This window comes from Prionailurus viverrinus, chromosome F1, assembly GCF_022837055.1.
Source record: "Prionailurus viverrinus isolate Anna chromosome F1, UM_Priviv_1.0, whole genome shotgun sequence".
In the NCBI taxonomy this organism is placed as follows: Eukaryota; Metazoa; Chordata; class Mammalia; order Carnivora; family Felidae; genus Prionailurus; species Prionailurus viverrinus.
Genome location: NC_062577.1, coordinates 61,023,493 through 61,039,323, shown reverse-complemented (window position 1 = coordinate 61,039,323; position 15,831 = coordinate 61,023,493). Strand labels below are relative to the sequence as shown.

The 15,831-nt window shown below is 39.3% G+C and overlaps 1 protein-coding gene across 4 annotated transcripts in view; it reads left to right on the top strand.

Moving 5' to 3' along the window:
* The window catches only part of ATF6 (activating transcription factor 6), a 199,461-nt gene that overhangs the window by 81,451 nt on the left and 102,179 nt on the right, over nucleotides 1-15,831 (top strand). For 3 of the 4 annotated variants that reach the window (XM_047839837.1, XM_047839840.1, XM_047839839.1), the window contains 2 exons: nucleotides 1,999-2,066; nucleotides 5,525-5,639. In XM_047839837.1, coding sequence (XP_047695793.1) covers nucleotides 1,999-2,066; nucleotides 5,525-5,639 — 183 coding nt within the window. The remainder of the gene's footprint in view (nucleotides 1-1,998; nucleotides 2,067-5,524; nucleotides 5,640-15,831) is intronic. The other variant, XM_047839838.1, reaches the window with a different exon arrangement.

The window sequence follows — 15,831 nt, the reverse complement described above, 5'->3', positions numbered from 1 at the left end:
GTCGCCCAACCGACTGAGCTACCCAGGCACCCTTCATTTTGTTGATATTTTAAAAATTTTGTTTAGATAATAAGCATTTATTGAGGGGCACCTGGGTGGCTCAGTCGGTTAAACATCCGACTTCGGCTCAGGTCATGATCTTGCGGTTCATGAGTTGGAGCCCCGCGTCGGGCTCTGTGCTGACAGCTCAGAGCCTGGAGCCTGCTTAAATCCTTTGTCTCCACCTCTCTCTCTCTCTCTCTCTGTCCCCCCCCCCCCCCCAATGAATAAACGTTAAAAATAAATAAGCATTTATTGAGGAGTATGTCAAATTTATATTTTCAGTTTATTTATTTTGAGAGAGAGAGAGCACAAGCAGGGAAGGGGCAGAGAGAGAGAGGGAGGGCGAGAATCCCAAGCACTTCTAGTGCAGAGCCTGCCGCAGGGCTGGAAGTCATGAGCCCATGAGATAAGAGTTCTCTCAAAAGTAAACATTAAAAAATAAATAAGTAAATAAGAATTTATTGAACACCTGTTATATGTAACCCCATTAGATTTTCATAAAATTAGACCCTTGGCATTTTACTCTCAGAAATTAGCCTAGTATTCAGCCCTGCATATTGGTTCCATCCACTAAACAAAATTGTTCCCTCTTTGTTTTTTCCCCTTTAACTCCTTGTATGTTCTTCTATTTTAGCATTTATCACATTGTATTGTTTCCACATGTCTGTCTTCCCAGTCAGTGCCTGTCCTAAGTGCTCTATAAAAGTTGATTACTGCAGGATGGATGGATGGATACAGTAATGAACAAATGCTAATAGTCTTCTGAGTAAACAGTTCCTTAAGCTGCTTTTGACAGGGTAATAATAAGGTCACTTCCTAACATAATAATTGGTAACGTGCCCTTGAACTCTGATCCCCTTAAAAAAGACTTCAGAAGATGAGTCTATAAAACTGGCAAGGAATAGAAGGCGGCTCTGTGCCAGGCAGATGCTGCAAGAAGACAGGTCCCCAGGGGCGCCTGGGTGGCTCAGTCGGTTAAGCGGCCGACTTCGGCTCAGGTCATGATCTCACGGTCCGTGAGTTCGAGCCCCGCGTCAGGCTCTGTGCTGACCGCTCAGAGCCTGGAGCCTGTTTCAGATTCTGTGTCTCCCTCTCTCTCTGACCCTCCCCCGTTCATGCTCTGTCTCTCTCTGTCTCAAAAATAAATAAACGTTAAGAAAAAAAAAAAGAAGACAGGTCCCCAGTAGAGCATATGTGGGCCACTCATGGTTCCAGATTGGACTGTTCTCTGGCCAGAAAAGTCATCACCGAAATCTCTTTAATGATGGCTTAGTCCATAGGTACATTTTGGCGAGAAGATCTTTGTGTTTCATTCAGTAAACAATAGGATCCAGTTTCATTATGAACCTTTCACACTTCAGGAACTTGCCTTGGAAAAATAATTACTTTAGACAAACAAGTTGTTATATGTTCAGTAATATTTGTACGACTTGGTCGTAAAACTTATGGTAGTTGAACTAAGCTTTTGGACTGTATTTTTAAACTTTATGGGAAAATGCCTTAACGTTTTAATCTCCTTAAGATTCTTCTCTCAGCCCAGAGCGTGACCAGAAGAGTTTTAATCTTTCTGTTGGTATTTAGTTATGTGAACCTGATCTCTCAGAATACTCATGAAAAAAAGGCATATGAATACTTTAATTTTTTTTTTTTTAACGTTTACTTATTTTTGAGAGAGAGACAGAACGTGAGTAGGGGAGGGGCAGAGAGAGAGGGAGACACAGAATCTGAAGCAGGCTCCAGGCTCCGAGCTGTCAGTACAGAGCCTGACGTGGGGCTCAAACTCATGAACCACAAGACCATGACCTGAGCCGAAGTCGGACGCTTAACTGACTGAGTCACCCAGGTGCCCCGGTATATGAATACTTTAATGAGAGTTTAGTAAATGTAGAGTGAGTCAATATAGGAAGATCTTCATCTAATTTCATTATATGGCATTAAGTCTTTTTTTTCTTCCAGGGTGCTCTGGAACAGGGCTCAAATTCTCAGCTCATGGCTGTCCAATACACAGAAACCACTAGGATCAGGTAAGAAAGTGTGGAAGTTCTTGGCCAAGGAATTTTAAATACCTAGTATTTTAGTAAAGTTGAGAGGCACATTTCTCTTCTGTCTTAATTACGCTTGTTCTCATCAGTGACTTTTCTGTTAGTTCACAGACCAAACTGCCTCTGAGTGGTCAGAGTAAACCCAGAGAATTTCAAGAGGGTAACTCTCAGATTCCTTAAATACAGATTTAGTCAGAATGCTGTTCAGTCATTTTGCTGTACAATGTAAACATCCATAACTCTCGTCCTCGATTTGCATCTATTTCATGAGCCAGGGGTAGGGAGTGTTATTTTATGAATGTGCCAGGTGTCTTGCTGAGTGCTTTCCATGCATTTTATTTTAAAATCTGTATAATAACTTAGAGTGTAGATATCACAGTCCTTATTGTATATGGAGAAAAACTGGGCAAGTCACTTAGTTTTTCTAAGCCAGAGTCATAGACCAACAAGAGGCAGAATTGGCACTCAAATCAATTTGACTTAAAATTCATTTTTCACTACACCGATGCTACTTAAGCTTTTGAAGGAATCTGGAAGGAGTGCTGTATCGAAGGTCGAAATGTTTGGACCAAACACATCCAACTAAAAGGAACAATATTACCGGAGGCAATATAGTGTTATGAGTGAGTTGTTGGCTTTTGAATTGGACAGAGTTCAGAACATCTCTGCCACTCACTTGCTCTGTGGATCAAACAGGTGAACTTAAAGTTTCCTCATCTACACAGTTCTGGCCACACAGAGTGGATGATCAAATCGCATAATTTATTTAAAACACTTCGCATGGTCCTTGGCACGTTGGAAAGCTGGTGATGGTGCTGATGTGATATATTGATGCCAGTGCCACTGAAATGGAAGTAGAGGGTCTCAGATTCTGTGTGTAGCTTTCCCACAGACATAGAGTTCACAATTTATTTACTATCAATTTCATATTTACTGAGCACCAGCTGTGTGTCAGACCGGGTACCTGGCCCTGAGAACATATGCCCAGTGTAAGTGGAAAGCTGTTTATTACCCTGTTAACTGAGAGTCTCTATTAAATGGCAGTGGGCAGTATATTGGCAATCACGAATGTTTCAAATCCGGAGATACGGTGTTATCATGTAGAAATAGATAATTCAGATAGGTATAGTGACTAATAATTCTCCTAGTGATCAGAATATTTCGTTCATTTACTATATATATATTTAAAAATACGTTCATTTTTTGATGCATCATTATGATGGCATATTATTTCGTTACTAGTCAAAAATATTTTTAATTTCTGTATCTTCCCCTCAGGTTTGGTGTGAATCCAAAACTGCTTTAAAAAAAGTCTTTAAAAAAGTGGTTTAAATGAATTAATCATGTATTCTGTATCAGTGACTCAATCAGCCTACTCACTAAAATGTATTTGTGCCCCCAAATCAATACTCAAGATGCTTTTTAAAAAAAATTTTTTTTACATTTATTTATTTATTTTTGAGAGACAGAGAGAGACACAGCACAAGCGGGGGATGGGCAGAGAAAGAAGGAGACACAGAATCCGAAGCAGGCTCCAGGCTCTGAGCTGTTAGCACAGAGCCCATCACAGGGCTCAAACTCACAAACCACGAGATCATGACCTGAGCCGAAGTCAGATGCTCAACCGACTGAGCCACCCAGGCTCCCCAATACTCAAGATGCCTTTACAGCCATTTGCAAGTGTGCATAGATGGTCCTAGGTGAGGCTCAGTTAACAAGGCCACACTGCGCCTTCCTGCTTCAGCTCCTACTGTGAACAGGTTTCTTTTTGAAGTCTGTTTAATGCCATATTTTTCACATTTTTATGCTTTTTGGGTGTGTGTGTGATTTCACTGTCTAAAATGGCCCTGAAGCACAGTCCCAAAGGGCTACCTATTGTTCAAGAAAGCTGTGTTGTGCCAAGGCGCCTGGGTGGCTCAGTCAGTTAAGCGTCTGACTCTGGATTTCGGCTCAGGTCATGATCTCACGGTTTGTGGGTGCCAGCCCCACGTTGGGCTCTGCACTGGCAGTGCAGAGCCTGCTTGGGATTCTCTCTCTTTCTCTCTCTTTCACTCTCACTCTCACTCTGCCCCTCCCCTGCTCTTGCTCTCTCTCTCTCGCTCTTAAAAGTAAATAAATAAACTTAAAAAAAAAAACAAAGGCTGTGTTGTGCCATATGGAAAAATATACATATTAGATAAGCTTCATTCAGGCATAAGTTACAGTGCTGTTGACCAGGAGTTCAGTGTTAATGAATGAACGAGGTATGTTGAAGAAGGTGTCTTTAAACAGAAACATAAAAACAAGGTTATATATTAATCTGTTGACAAGTATGCCATAGGTAGGGGCTTATAAGGAACCTAACACGGTATTTCCCTTAGGAGAATGGTTCAGTATTTACTAATTCAGTGTTCACACCGACTTTGTAGAACGTAACTATCATGATGAATCAGAATTGATTGTATGTCAAAATAATATGGTTAGAAGTGGCTTCATGAGCAAATGGAATTATTTCAAAGAAAGTTCTTATGATTCATTTATAATTTTCCTTTTAGATCAGTCTTTTTTTTCCTCATAAAGTTGGATAGAAAATGTAGAAGAACCTATAAGAAAGAAAACACAGGTTGTCTGGAGAAAAAGACAACATTTTAAAAAATTCTCCTTTAACTTCTGGGTCTTGGCTTATTGCGCTAAATAATAAAAGACTGGAAATATTAAAAACTACACTAATATCATTTGAGTGTGTCTTTTGGGCCTACGATGTGGTTGAGGTACTATAATTTTAGTTACTAATGTTACGAAGGCACTGACGTGGTACCTCCTGTATCTGTGGCTGGCATTTGTTGAGTGACTCCTATGAGGCCTTACTCGGTGCTTCACATATGTAACGTCTCTGACCAGTAACAGTCCTGCAGGTTTGAACCCTCATTTTATGGATGAGGAAACCGAGGTTGCTCAGGGGTTGATTTCCTTAAGAATACCCACTTGAGGAGTGGAGACAAAATTCAAAGCCAGGTCTGTTTGTTTCCAAATCCTGCCTCCTTCCCACTTTTCACACAGCCTTATAGACAAGTACGCCTTACAGATTTGACAGAGCGGTGAAAAATAACTTCCCTAAGACTTAATGTCTGTCACCAAAAATTTAAAATCACGCAAACCAATGCAGAAATCTATTTTCTGATACTCTTTATTATTTTTACATGCTCTGCAGTGAACTTGAGTGGTGCTTTTTTAGAGCTTTCCATTCAGAAATGAGAGTTTTTGCTTTAGTGAATTGGATCTTATAAATACCCTGACCTTGGGCTTTTCAGAACGTTATTATAAAAATTACTGCCGAATGCTGCTACTATTTTGGTTGAGAGTAATTCTTATAATTCAGACGTAGCCTTAGCACGGGGAGTATTTTTGAGAGGAGATGAAATTTTCTGGTTTAAAAACACTTTGCCCTGTTCTTCCTTCAGCAGGAACTCAGGGAGTGAGCTGCAAGTGTATTATGCATCACCCAGAAGTTATCAAGACTTCTTTGAAGCCATCCGCAGAAGGGGAGATACGTTCTATGTCGTGTCATTTCGAAGGGTAAGTTCACTCTGAAAGAAGAAAGAAGATATTTTTGAGTACCTGTTATGTACAGGGCATTGAGCTGAGTACCATAGGAGGTAAAAAGATGTGAGAGATAGAAAGCCGTTTAAAGAAATTATGACTGGAACAGTCTATCTCAGTTCTGTCACACGTGCTTGTTTCTGAGCTGTTCAGCATTGCGAAGACGAACATGGATTGATGTCAGGCCACAAGTTTAGAAAATATAAACCGCTTGTTGATTTTTATTCTTTGTCATTCCTGTATCCATATGGTTTGATTATTAACAAAATAAGTAAGAATATTAAAAAAGACAAAAACCTGTTTAGGCTTTGTGGTGGTAGTCCTGTTTGGTAATTGAGAAACAGACTTCCCAAATGTGGGATTAAGGTGAATCGTGGGCGGATCAGTAATATTGATGTGGAATGTTTGGATTTATGTCCCTAAGACTTCCTATTCTTCTTTTCCCTCCCCATCAGACATTTATTTCTGTTGGTGAAGAATGTGTTAGTCGATGCAAAAGGAAATGGGTGTACGAGCACTCTTGAATATTACGAATGTTAGACTAAATGGAAATAAGATGCGTGGCTGTATGCTTTCTATCTTCTTTTCCTATAAAATGAAAATACATTTTTCATGGAGTTGCCATGTGAATCTCTGTTAACAGTGCTGTGTGTGAAACCAGGAACACATGAATGACTTAGAACTCCTGGGTGGTTTGTATCCTAGGCCGGCCTGCCTGCCTGCCTTCCTTCCTTCCTTCCTTCCTCCCTTCCTCCCTTCCTCCCTTCCTCCCTTCCTCCCTTCCTCCCTTCCTTCCTTCCTTCCTTCCTTCTTTCCTCCCTTCCTTCCTTTTTAAAGAATGTTGACGGGGCACTGTTAGAAATAAACCTGTGCCAACAGAGCAAACAATTCATTCTCTGGTTATGGTCACCACTATCTAACATTGTCAGTTAATTCTTTTCCTAAGGCATGAATATCTAGTAGCTTGGAAGTTTAGAATCTGAGAACGTTGACACTTGAAGATTAGAGAAATAAGAAATTTCATATATTTTTAGCTGATAATCAAATACACTGGGAGATTTGGCATACTTCAGCAATGGCATCTCATGATTTCTGCCCTTTCACAAAGTTCCTTGTGCCCGGCTTATTCTCTCAGACGTAATTGGTGTATTCCTATACTGCACCAGCCTCAAAGTTCATTTCCAGCAGCAAGGGGGCAGCTGAGAACAGGGTTTCAGCAAGGTTCCAACTGTATTGGTTGCTGAGAAGTAAGTCTTTGCCTTAGCGTCAGACACCATCATGTTAAAAGTGGGAAGAAAAAGCTAAACTTTAGATGTGAGATGTGGGAGCACTGTGGAGAGACTTGATGGGTGTTAAAGTGAACATGTTCAAGTATACGTTTATGGAAGCTACCACAGAAGAGTGTTTTTAACACTCGAATAGCTGTGTACTTTTTCTTAGGTTCCAGATAACTTCTCTATTATTTGACTAAAACAGTATATTTAATACATATTAGAAGTAGCAGTGGTTAAGCCATGGGTTGAAATCATGGTTAGTAACATTTTTCTAGGGAAGAGAACGATAATTCTAGCTTTAAAGGGATTATATCTACAAAGGAAGATGAATGGTGTTTTTATTTTAAATATACACATTATATTTCTTGCGTTTGTAAGAGCTCTCTCTCTTTAGTTTGCTGTAGAGAGTGCCATTGGAGAATTACTGATTTCCTCTCGCTGCTCCGAACCTTTTGATGTTCTGGAATAAACAGTCTTTCTCATGTTCTGGAAAAGTGTTGAGACTATCTGTCACATTCTGTTTGGATTTTTTATTTCCTAATTACTGATTTATCACATCTTGGTGTTTTATGTCAAGGAACAGTAAGGATAAACCTGAACTTCATTAGGTAACAGTAGTTAGAGACAACATCCTTTTTCATTTTTTCTTGTTTTAACAGTGGTGATAAGGAAGTTAATTTGATCATGATAGCTATAAACTGTCATGGGACAAGAATATTTGGTTCCTAAATGCTGGATGGTTCTTTTTGTTCTTGCTAAAATGAAAATGAAAGAAGTAATGACCTCATGCTTGGTTTCTGCTTCCATTTGTCAATATAAAATATTCTAACAGTTTCATCAAAAAGGTGAGGAGCATCATTTCTTGTGCAGAAGGATGTAGACTTTTTCTCATTGACAGAAATTATCTTAATTGATACTATATGATTGCATTGGAATTTAAGAAATACAGAGATTCTAAAGCTTCAAGGTTTGGCTTAGTGTAAATGAGACATAACAGAAGCCATATTGTTTCATTTTATAATTGGATATGTATTTGATGAAATATTTGATTATCTAAAAAGGTAGACATAGCCATTGACCATTTAGGATACCATTATTTAATAAACCTACCTTGTCTCAGCCTCGTACCTCCTCACACCCCACACTCCTATGCTCTTTAATCACATTGCAGTTGAGCTGCTGAAATAATTTTCTCCAGAGCAGACTCACTCTTGGATAACTGCTGACTTCCTGCTACAGGCCAGCAGGAAAGAATGCTTATGATCCCAATAATCCTGTCAGAGGCTCAAACCTTTTCCTGTTCTTTTGACTTTGCTTTAAGTTTTTGCCTCCAACTTAGTAACTCCCTCTACTCCCTTTATTTAGTTCCAGGTGTTCATAACCTATTTTCTTCTAAGTATTTTGTCTTTTCCTCCTTTCTTTGACTACGGTTTGGAGCTGCAGTGGTGGGAAATAACTTTTTCTCAGACTTTCAAGTCACTTTGAGTGTGGTCTGATACATTAATAAAAAAAAATCTAGTTAAATTTAATGTTGATTTTTTTTTTTTCTCTGTGCTTTCATAGGATAGTCTGTTTAGGGAGGGAGGGAGTAAATGAAAGAATAGACTAAAATGATGTCAAAAACATGGGACAGGGACAAATAGCTCAGCAAGGCTCATGCAAGGTGGGATAAGAAAGTGACTCTAAAGAGGGAAGGAAAGAGAACATTGGGAAAAAAGGCAGGAAAATGATATTTACCTTATCTATAATTCCACTAAACATTGCAATACTATTCTAGATGCTGCTCTGTTATCTCTTAATAACAGGAGAGAGTCATTCGTGATCTTCCTGGGGGCAATTTCCCATTAAGAACAGCCTCATTCTGATTCAGATGGCTGTGAATGTCAGCTCACCGTATTATCTTCATTCTTAAAATTTTTTTTTAATGTTTATTTATTTTTGAGGGAGAGAGAGACAGAGCGTGAGTGGGGGAGGAGCAGACAGAGAGGGAGACACAGAATCTGAAGCAGGCTCCAGGTTCCGAGCTGTCAGCACAGAGCCCGACATGGGGCTCGAACCCACCAACCTCAACATCATGACCTGAGCTGAAGTCAGATGCTTAACTGACTCAGCCACCCAGGTGCCCCAACCATATTCTTTTCATTCTTGTTTGAGATTTCCTTTTCAAATGAAATGGATGCCTGCTTTTGGAACACTATTTATTTTATATTTTCTGTTTTCACTGCCTGTCTCTCAAGACAAAGTCATACACTTAACGCTGTCTTTTCATCTATTTCAGATACATACATAACGTAACACACGTAAGGAGAATGTGAGATGTAGCTGTGTGCCTGCCTCAGAGATGTTTCTCCCCCTCCTTCTGAATACTTTATGTGTTCTAGATACAATAACCCTTTCTGAGTGTTTTATGTATTCTTAGATATAGTCCCCTATTTGGGTATTTTATCCCTTCTTGGTCTCTTATAAAAAATTTGTTAGTGGTATCATGTATATGGCATGGATTGTTAGGATAACCTTAAATAATAGGGTCTTCCTGGAAGATACATGAGCATTGAAGAGGTGCAGGAACCTGGCTCAACAGCCAAATAGTCCCCCTGGGCTTGTGCTTCATAGCCTGGAATGTGTACTGGTCCTCCCAGAGATTAGAATAGTGGCTTGTCGTCATTCCCGATTTGGTGGCAGTTCCAGTGATGCCACGGCACTCTTTTTCACACATTTGCTCATTCAGACTTTCTGGATAGAAAGAATATCTGACTCTGTGTGTGTGTGTGTGTGTGTGTGTGTGTATGCGCATATGCGTGTGTGTGTGTGTGTGTGTGTGTGTGTGTGTGTGTGTATACATGCATATATCATCTCTTATGTAGAATCTTATGTAGATGGCCTGCCTCATGAGTCATGGTTCACTGATTTGTGACCAGGGAAATAGGGTTGATTTCAAATGTATTCTCTTGCTTTGTAAGCCAGCAACTTTATGCAGAAGGAACAGCCTGGGGCCACTCTTGTGAAAAAATGATTGTGGTGAGCCTTTAGAGCTTCATAAAGTGTTTATTACACTACACAATCTGGCTTTTAAAAACAATTTTTCCTTGTATTGGTTCCTAATTGTTGGATCTAAGAGGCTTGCCTTCTCATCTATATCATAACCCTCTTAAAGGCAGGAAAGTGTCAGATGCTTTTTTATTACCACTCCTGACACTGAGCACAATGGCAGCCACTCTGTGTTTATTATTTTTTTTTAATTTGTTTTGAGAGAGAGAGAGCAAACAGGGGAGGGACAGAGAGAGAGAGGGAGACCAAATGCCAAGCAGGCTCTGTGTCGTCAGCACAGAGCCCCATGTGGGGTTCAAACTCATGAACCGTGAGATCATGACCTGAGCTGAAATCAAGAGTCAGACGCTTAACCTCCTGAGCCCTCCAGGCACCCCTAGCCACTCTGTGTTTATTAAGCAGAACAATTTTGGGTAATGGTTCACTAAGAGAAATCACAGTGATGGAAGTTTGTTGCTTTTCATAATCATTAAAGGATATTTTTACATCTGCTTTGCTTAAAGCAATGTGCATCTACTTTACTGATGAAAGGAATAACATAAGCGATGCTGAATTCCAACAGAAAATTCAGAGATGACCTTTCCTCTGTCCCTTTATGGTGGCACTGGCCAGAGCTGCATCGGCTTCGTTCTTGACTCTGAATCTAAGGTTTAGAGCTGAAGATATCACCTGGGTGAAATGTTTGACTGTGAAATGTTGAACAGTTCAGAGATAGAACTTTGAGGTGCTTACATCCTCAGTGTTTAGTATTTGGCAGAAACATTTTGGCATAGATTGTCGTTTGACCTCATTGCTTTCTTGTTTTGGAGAAGAGCTTATGTCTAGTATCTGTAGAGTCCGGCAGCTAGAGCCAGAAACTTGGAGCCTTGGACAAAGTATAGGAAAGCCTCTAATTAGTGCAGGAAGGCTGACTTGTGATATTATTGATTCAAAATGTTTGCCAAGGATTGACTCCCATGGAAGGCCATAAAAAGGACTTTCACAGAATAACAATGATATTTCCTAAGTGTAACACCTACATTAATACCTACTATATGCTTAGAAAGAATGGCATCTTTTTGGATGCATGTTATTTATTTCTTGGAATTACTGTTTAGTGTATGAAATCGTCAGAGGCAAGAGGAATTTCCTTAGTAATCAAAGAATGTTAGTCACTTTATAAAGTCTACTTCAAAAGGATTCAGCTCCTTTTGTTTCGGGACCTCACAACTGGAACATAGACACATCAATCTTGGAGGTTGGCCATTTTCTTATCTCCAGTTTCATTGCATCTTAGCCAAATTCTTTCTCTAGATAGAAAAAAAAATGGGAATAAATGAGTTTGGAAAGATACTTGCATTAAAAAAAAAAGTCTTATCTCAGAAGAGAGACTTTTTAAAAAAACCTTTTAGGAGGTTTTTTTTCTAATAATTTTTAACATTGAACTATATCTCATTCAGGTCTGAAGCACATTATAAAAAATAGAGCAGAATTCTCTGAGTATCCGCTCAACCACTTAACAATTAAATCTGTAACATTGTCTTCATTCATTTTCTCCTCCGTTTCATTTATACACAAATGCTGCCACCTTCAGTGTTTACGACCATTATAGTGTACAAACTTTTTTGACATAGTTTTGTTAGTTCCTTAAAATAATAAAGTAAGTATTCCTAGTCCCGTTTTACAGGCGAAGAAATTGAGGCAGAGAGAGGTTAAGTGGCTTGTCTGAGGACACAGGAATTGTAAGCAGTAGAGCTAGGGCAATCATTGAGGCCTTCTAATTTAATACAGTGATTTTTTTCTTTACACTCTAGTGCTGTCCTTCAGACATACTGCAGAATATGTAAATAGCATAATTACTCTACTCCTCCAGAGCCATTTTCTTTGCCAGATCTGCTAGGCATTTTTACTGGAGTTACCTAATAACAATTCAGATTTTTGATTACCTGACGATAGATTATTTATTAGGTTACACTTTCACAATAGTAGAGAATAACCTGATGCTCTGTAAGATTTTATCCAGGGAATGGAATAAATGGGCATTGAGAGCTTCTGGTTTCTTTTTTAAAACAATTGGGGGGAAAAAATCTATGTGTATCTTAAAAAGACAGGACTTTAGCCAAAATAGACACCCTTTTAATAATCGGTACTCTAGAATGTCTCATAGAGAAGGATGGTTTTTGTGCATGTATAAGTGCATTTTATTATGGATTCTGTATCTGGCCTGCCAGATCCCAGAGATCAGAAACTTTTGATCTCAAGCTCCTCGTTAAATATGAATTACTGTTGTGTGGTTTTAGGGGATTTAGTCATTTGTTCCTTGGCTCTATAACAGATTGTTAGCTAACATAAATATTTCTATTATTTATACTCTTCAATGCAAATTCTAAAGTGATTTGTTTTATGTTTGAAAAATGATGATAGTCTCTGTAACTAGACTTGGATACAGAATAGCCATGGACACAGAGAACTTATAATTCACAAATAGCTTGTTTATTTTTCTAAAGCTTTTAATTAACTTACTTATTTTGAGAGAGAGAGAGAGGGAGAGAGAGATCCCAAGCGAGCTCCACACTGCCAATGCGGAGCCCGACGCGGGGCTCCAACTCACAAACCGTGAGATCATGACCTGAGCCAAAACCAAGAGTTGGACGCTCAACTGACTGAGCCACCCAGGAGCTCCCACAAATGATTTAAAGTCTTCAAAACTCTCAGGGTGGTAGGCAGATCCATCTGAATCAGGACAGTGTTCCAACTGTTCATTATTTGTGTGCTCTATTTAAGTCTTTATTTTATAACATGTTTTTCATGTGCACTTTTTAATCTCCCTTTTTAGGTTGCATGCTTTTTCTGGGCAGGGATAAAAATCTTTTCATTCTGCTTTCTCTTTCTATAAGGTCTGTTGCAACACGCTCCAGACTGTGTAGAGCAAGTCCTAAATAAATGTTGGCTGCTCAAATCACTGTTTATTTGTGCCCTTTAACCTTTTTATATCCTACTGTTCAAAAGATTAGTAGAGGTGGAGTTTGCAGAAACGAAAGAGGAAATCTTTCTCACTGAATGTTTAAAACTACTTTTGTAATTCAAATAGCAATGACAACTTTAAAAATACACAATCTGCTCTGATGTGGACTTTTAACCATAGAATAAAGTCCTTCCTGCAAGCCTTCTAAAGTTACCTTGAAGAAAGGTGGTGTTTAGTAATTGATAGCTTGAAATTTTGATAGTTTCCTTCTTATCAAATTTCAGATTTTTCATAATGAGGGAATATTTCCTGAAGGCAAAACTGCATTCTAAGAAAGGTATTTCTTCACATCATGAGTAGATGAGGGAAGAAAACGTTTTTTCAGTAATATGTTGATGCATACTTTAGAGACCTGCATTCCAGCCCTGATTCTCCCTCTATTTGCTCTGTGACTTTGGACAAATCTCTTGTCTCCTTTCTTCAGTTTCTTTATCTGTAGAATGATGGAGTAGGTTTGTAGCTCTAGAAATCTATAGTATTCGTGTGTGTGTGTGTGTGTGTGTGTGTGTGTGTGTGTGTGTGTGTGTGTGAACACTGCCCTCTTAGAAATCTGTGGTATTATGTTTGTTTGTTTTTCATGTTTATTCATCTTTGAGAGACAGAGAGAGACAGAGCATGAGCGGGGAAGGGGCAGAGAGAGGGAGACACAGAATCCAAAGCAGGCTCCAGGCTCTGAGCTGTCTGCATAGAGCCTGACGCAGGGCTCGAACTCACGAACTGCGAGATCACGACCTGAGCTGAAGTTGGCCGCTCAACCGACTGAGCCACCCAGGTGCCCCGGTATTACGTTTGTTTTTGATGTAGCTAAATTGATTCAGTCTAGTGGAGTTAGTATGTTTTAAGGGTTTTGGAAAACACCTATCACAAAAACAACAAAATGTCAAGTTACGAGGTGGGCCCATAAATTAATGAGGTTGAGTTTTTAAATTTTTTTTTTTTAACGTTTATTCATTTTTGAGACAGAAAGAGAGTATGAATGGGGGAAGGTCAGAGAGAGAGGGAGACACAGAATCTGAAACAGGCTCCAGGCTCTGAGCTGTCAGCACAGAGCCTGACGTGGGGCTCGAACTCACGGACCACGAGATCATGACCTGAGCCGAAGTCAGACGCCCAACCAACTGAGCCACCCATGCGCCCCGAGGTTGAGTTTTTAATAGCTGCTGGTCTTATAATTTGTTTAATAATCACTTTCATAGTGCCTATAATGTGCCTGCCTTCAATCTTCACGATATCCCTGTGAGGTAAGTACCGTTATTATGCTCATGTTGCAGATGGGGAACTTGAGGCACAGCGGGGTTACTCAGGTGTCTAGTATGACATAGTCTGGAAGTGACAGAGTCAGTTTAACCAAGAAAGTCTGGCTCCACAGTCTGTGTTTATGATCATTTCCCTGTATTGCCTTTCTAGAACCTTTATATATCCAAATGTCTTTTCTTTCAAAGTATTCAATTTGGCATTTAATTCCATGGATCTCCGTGTTCATAACATACACTGAGTTGCTTCAGGTTAATTTTCCAAAGAGAACAAGATCCAAGACAAAGCCCAATGGAAACCAAGCCACATGCTACATAAAGTAATAGTGTAGGAGGAACAGCAGGTAGCAGGGGAACACAGAGAAAAGGTTAGAGATGGAGAAGGAGAATTGGAATAGTACACCACAGATGAAGTGAGGAAACTGACTTGTTTATTTGACTTTAAAACATGGAGGTTGAGGAAGAAGAGTTCGAAAAGGAGGTGGTCAGCAGTATCGGGTCTTACAGAGCTCGCTGAGAATGAGACATGAGAAGAGTCCATTTGTTCTGTATAAACATGGAAGTCATTGGTGATTTGAGATTACAGCTGTGGTAGAACAGATTCAGAACGGAATCCAGAGGCAGTAGGAGAGAATGTGAAGGAAATAAAGTGGTGGGTTTGGTAAACTTGGCATTTAAGGGAAGGTGGATGGCCTGGATATGGTTAAAGAGGGCTAAGGGCGCGCCGTGTGTGTGTGTGTGTGTGTGTGTGTGTGTGTGTGTGTGTGTGTGTGTGCGCGCGCAGGCGCGCGCATGTGTATGTGCACGTGTGTGTGCGTGTGTGCGTGCCTTTGTTTAAGGCTAAGGATAAAGGTAAAATGTACGGCAAATGCAGACTGTTGTGGTTAATTTATATATATTGAATGTAAGAAGGAGCATATGTTTTATTCTTGACAGCTGTTTTAAAAGAAAATAAGCAAGTCATTGTTCATTCCTCATCTTAATGCTTTTGTGTTTAACGCAGAGCATGGAGAAAGTTGAAGAACAATTCTTGTTTGTTTATTTGCAGTGGGACTACAAAAAAAAAGAGTATGGAATTAAAACCAGATTTTTAAAAAATAAAATCATATTTCAAGTATTCCTTGAGGCATCAAGTCTTCTAAATCTTAAATAAAGAGGCATTTTTAAAATAATGGCCAAGAGTTTTAAAAATATAAAGCTTGATAGAACTCTTTCTAATTTAATTTATACATAGATGGTCTAGGATTTTTTTCCTCCTATAAAGCCAGAAAACTAGCAGTGTAGGCTGTTAAATCATTTTATGTCTAAACAAAGTTTGGTGTAAGTTTTTTGATGATGTCACAATCTTAATTATGGAGGAAGCAATTATTATGGTTAGGAAAAGTTGATAATTTACGATCTGACTCAGGATTAAGGTCTGAAACACTCGTGTCATTTCCTCCCCTCCCCCATATGTGGTGATTTGTTCATTTTGGACTCTGATTTGTTTAACTTTAACACCATCAGCAAATTTGAACACTGACACTTGGTTGGTTTTTGCTGAAAAATCCTAAGGCTAGCAGTAGCGTGATATTTATTTTAAGGCATTG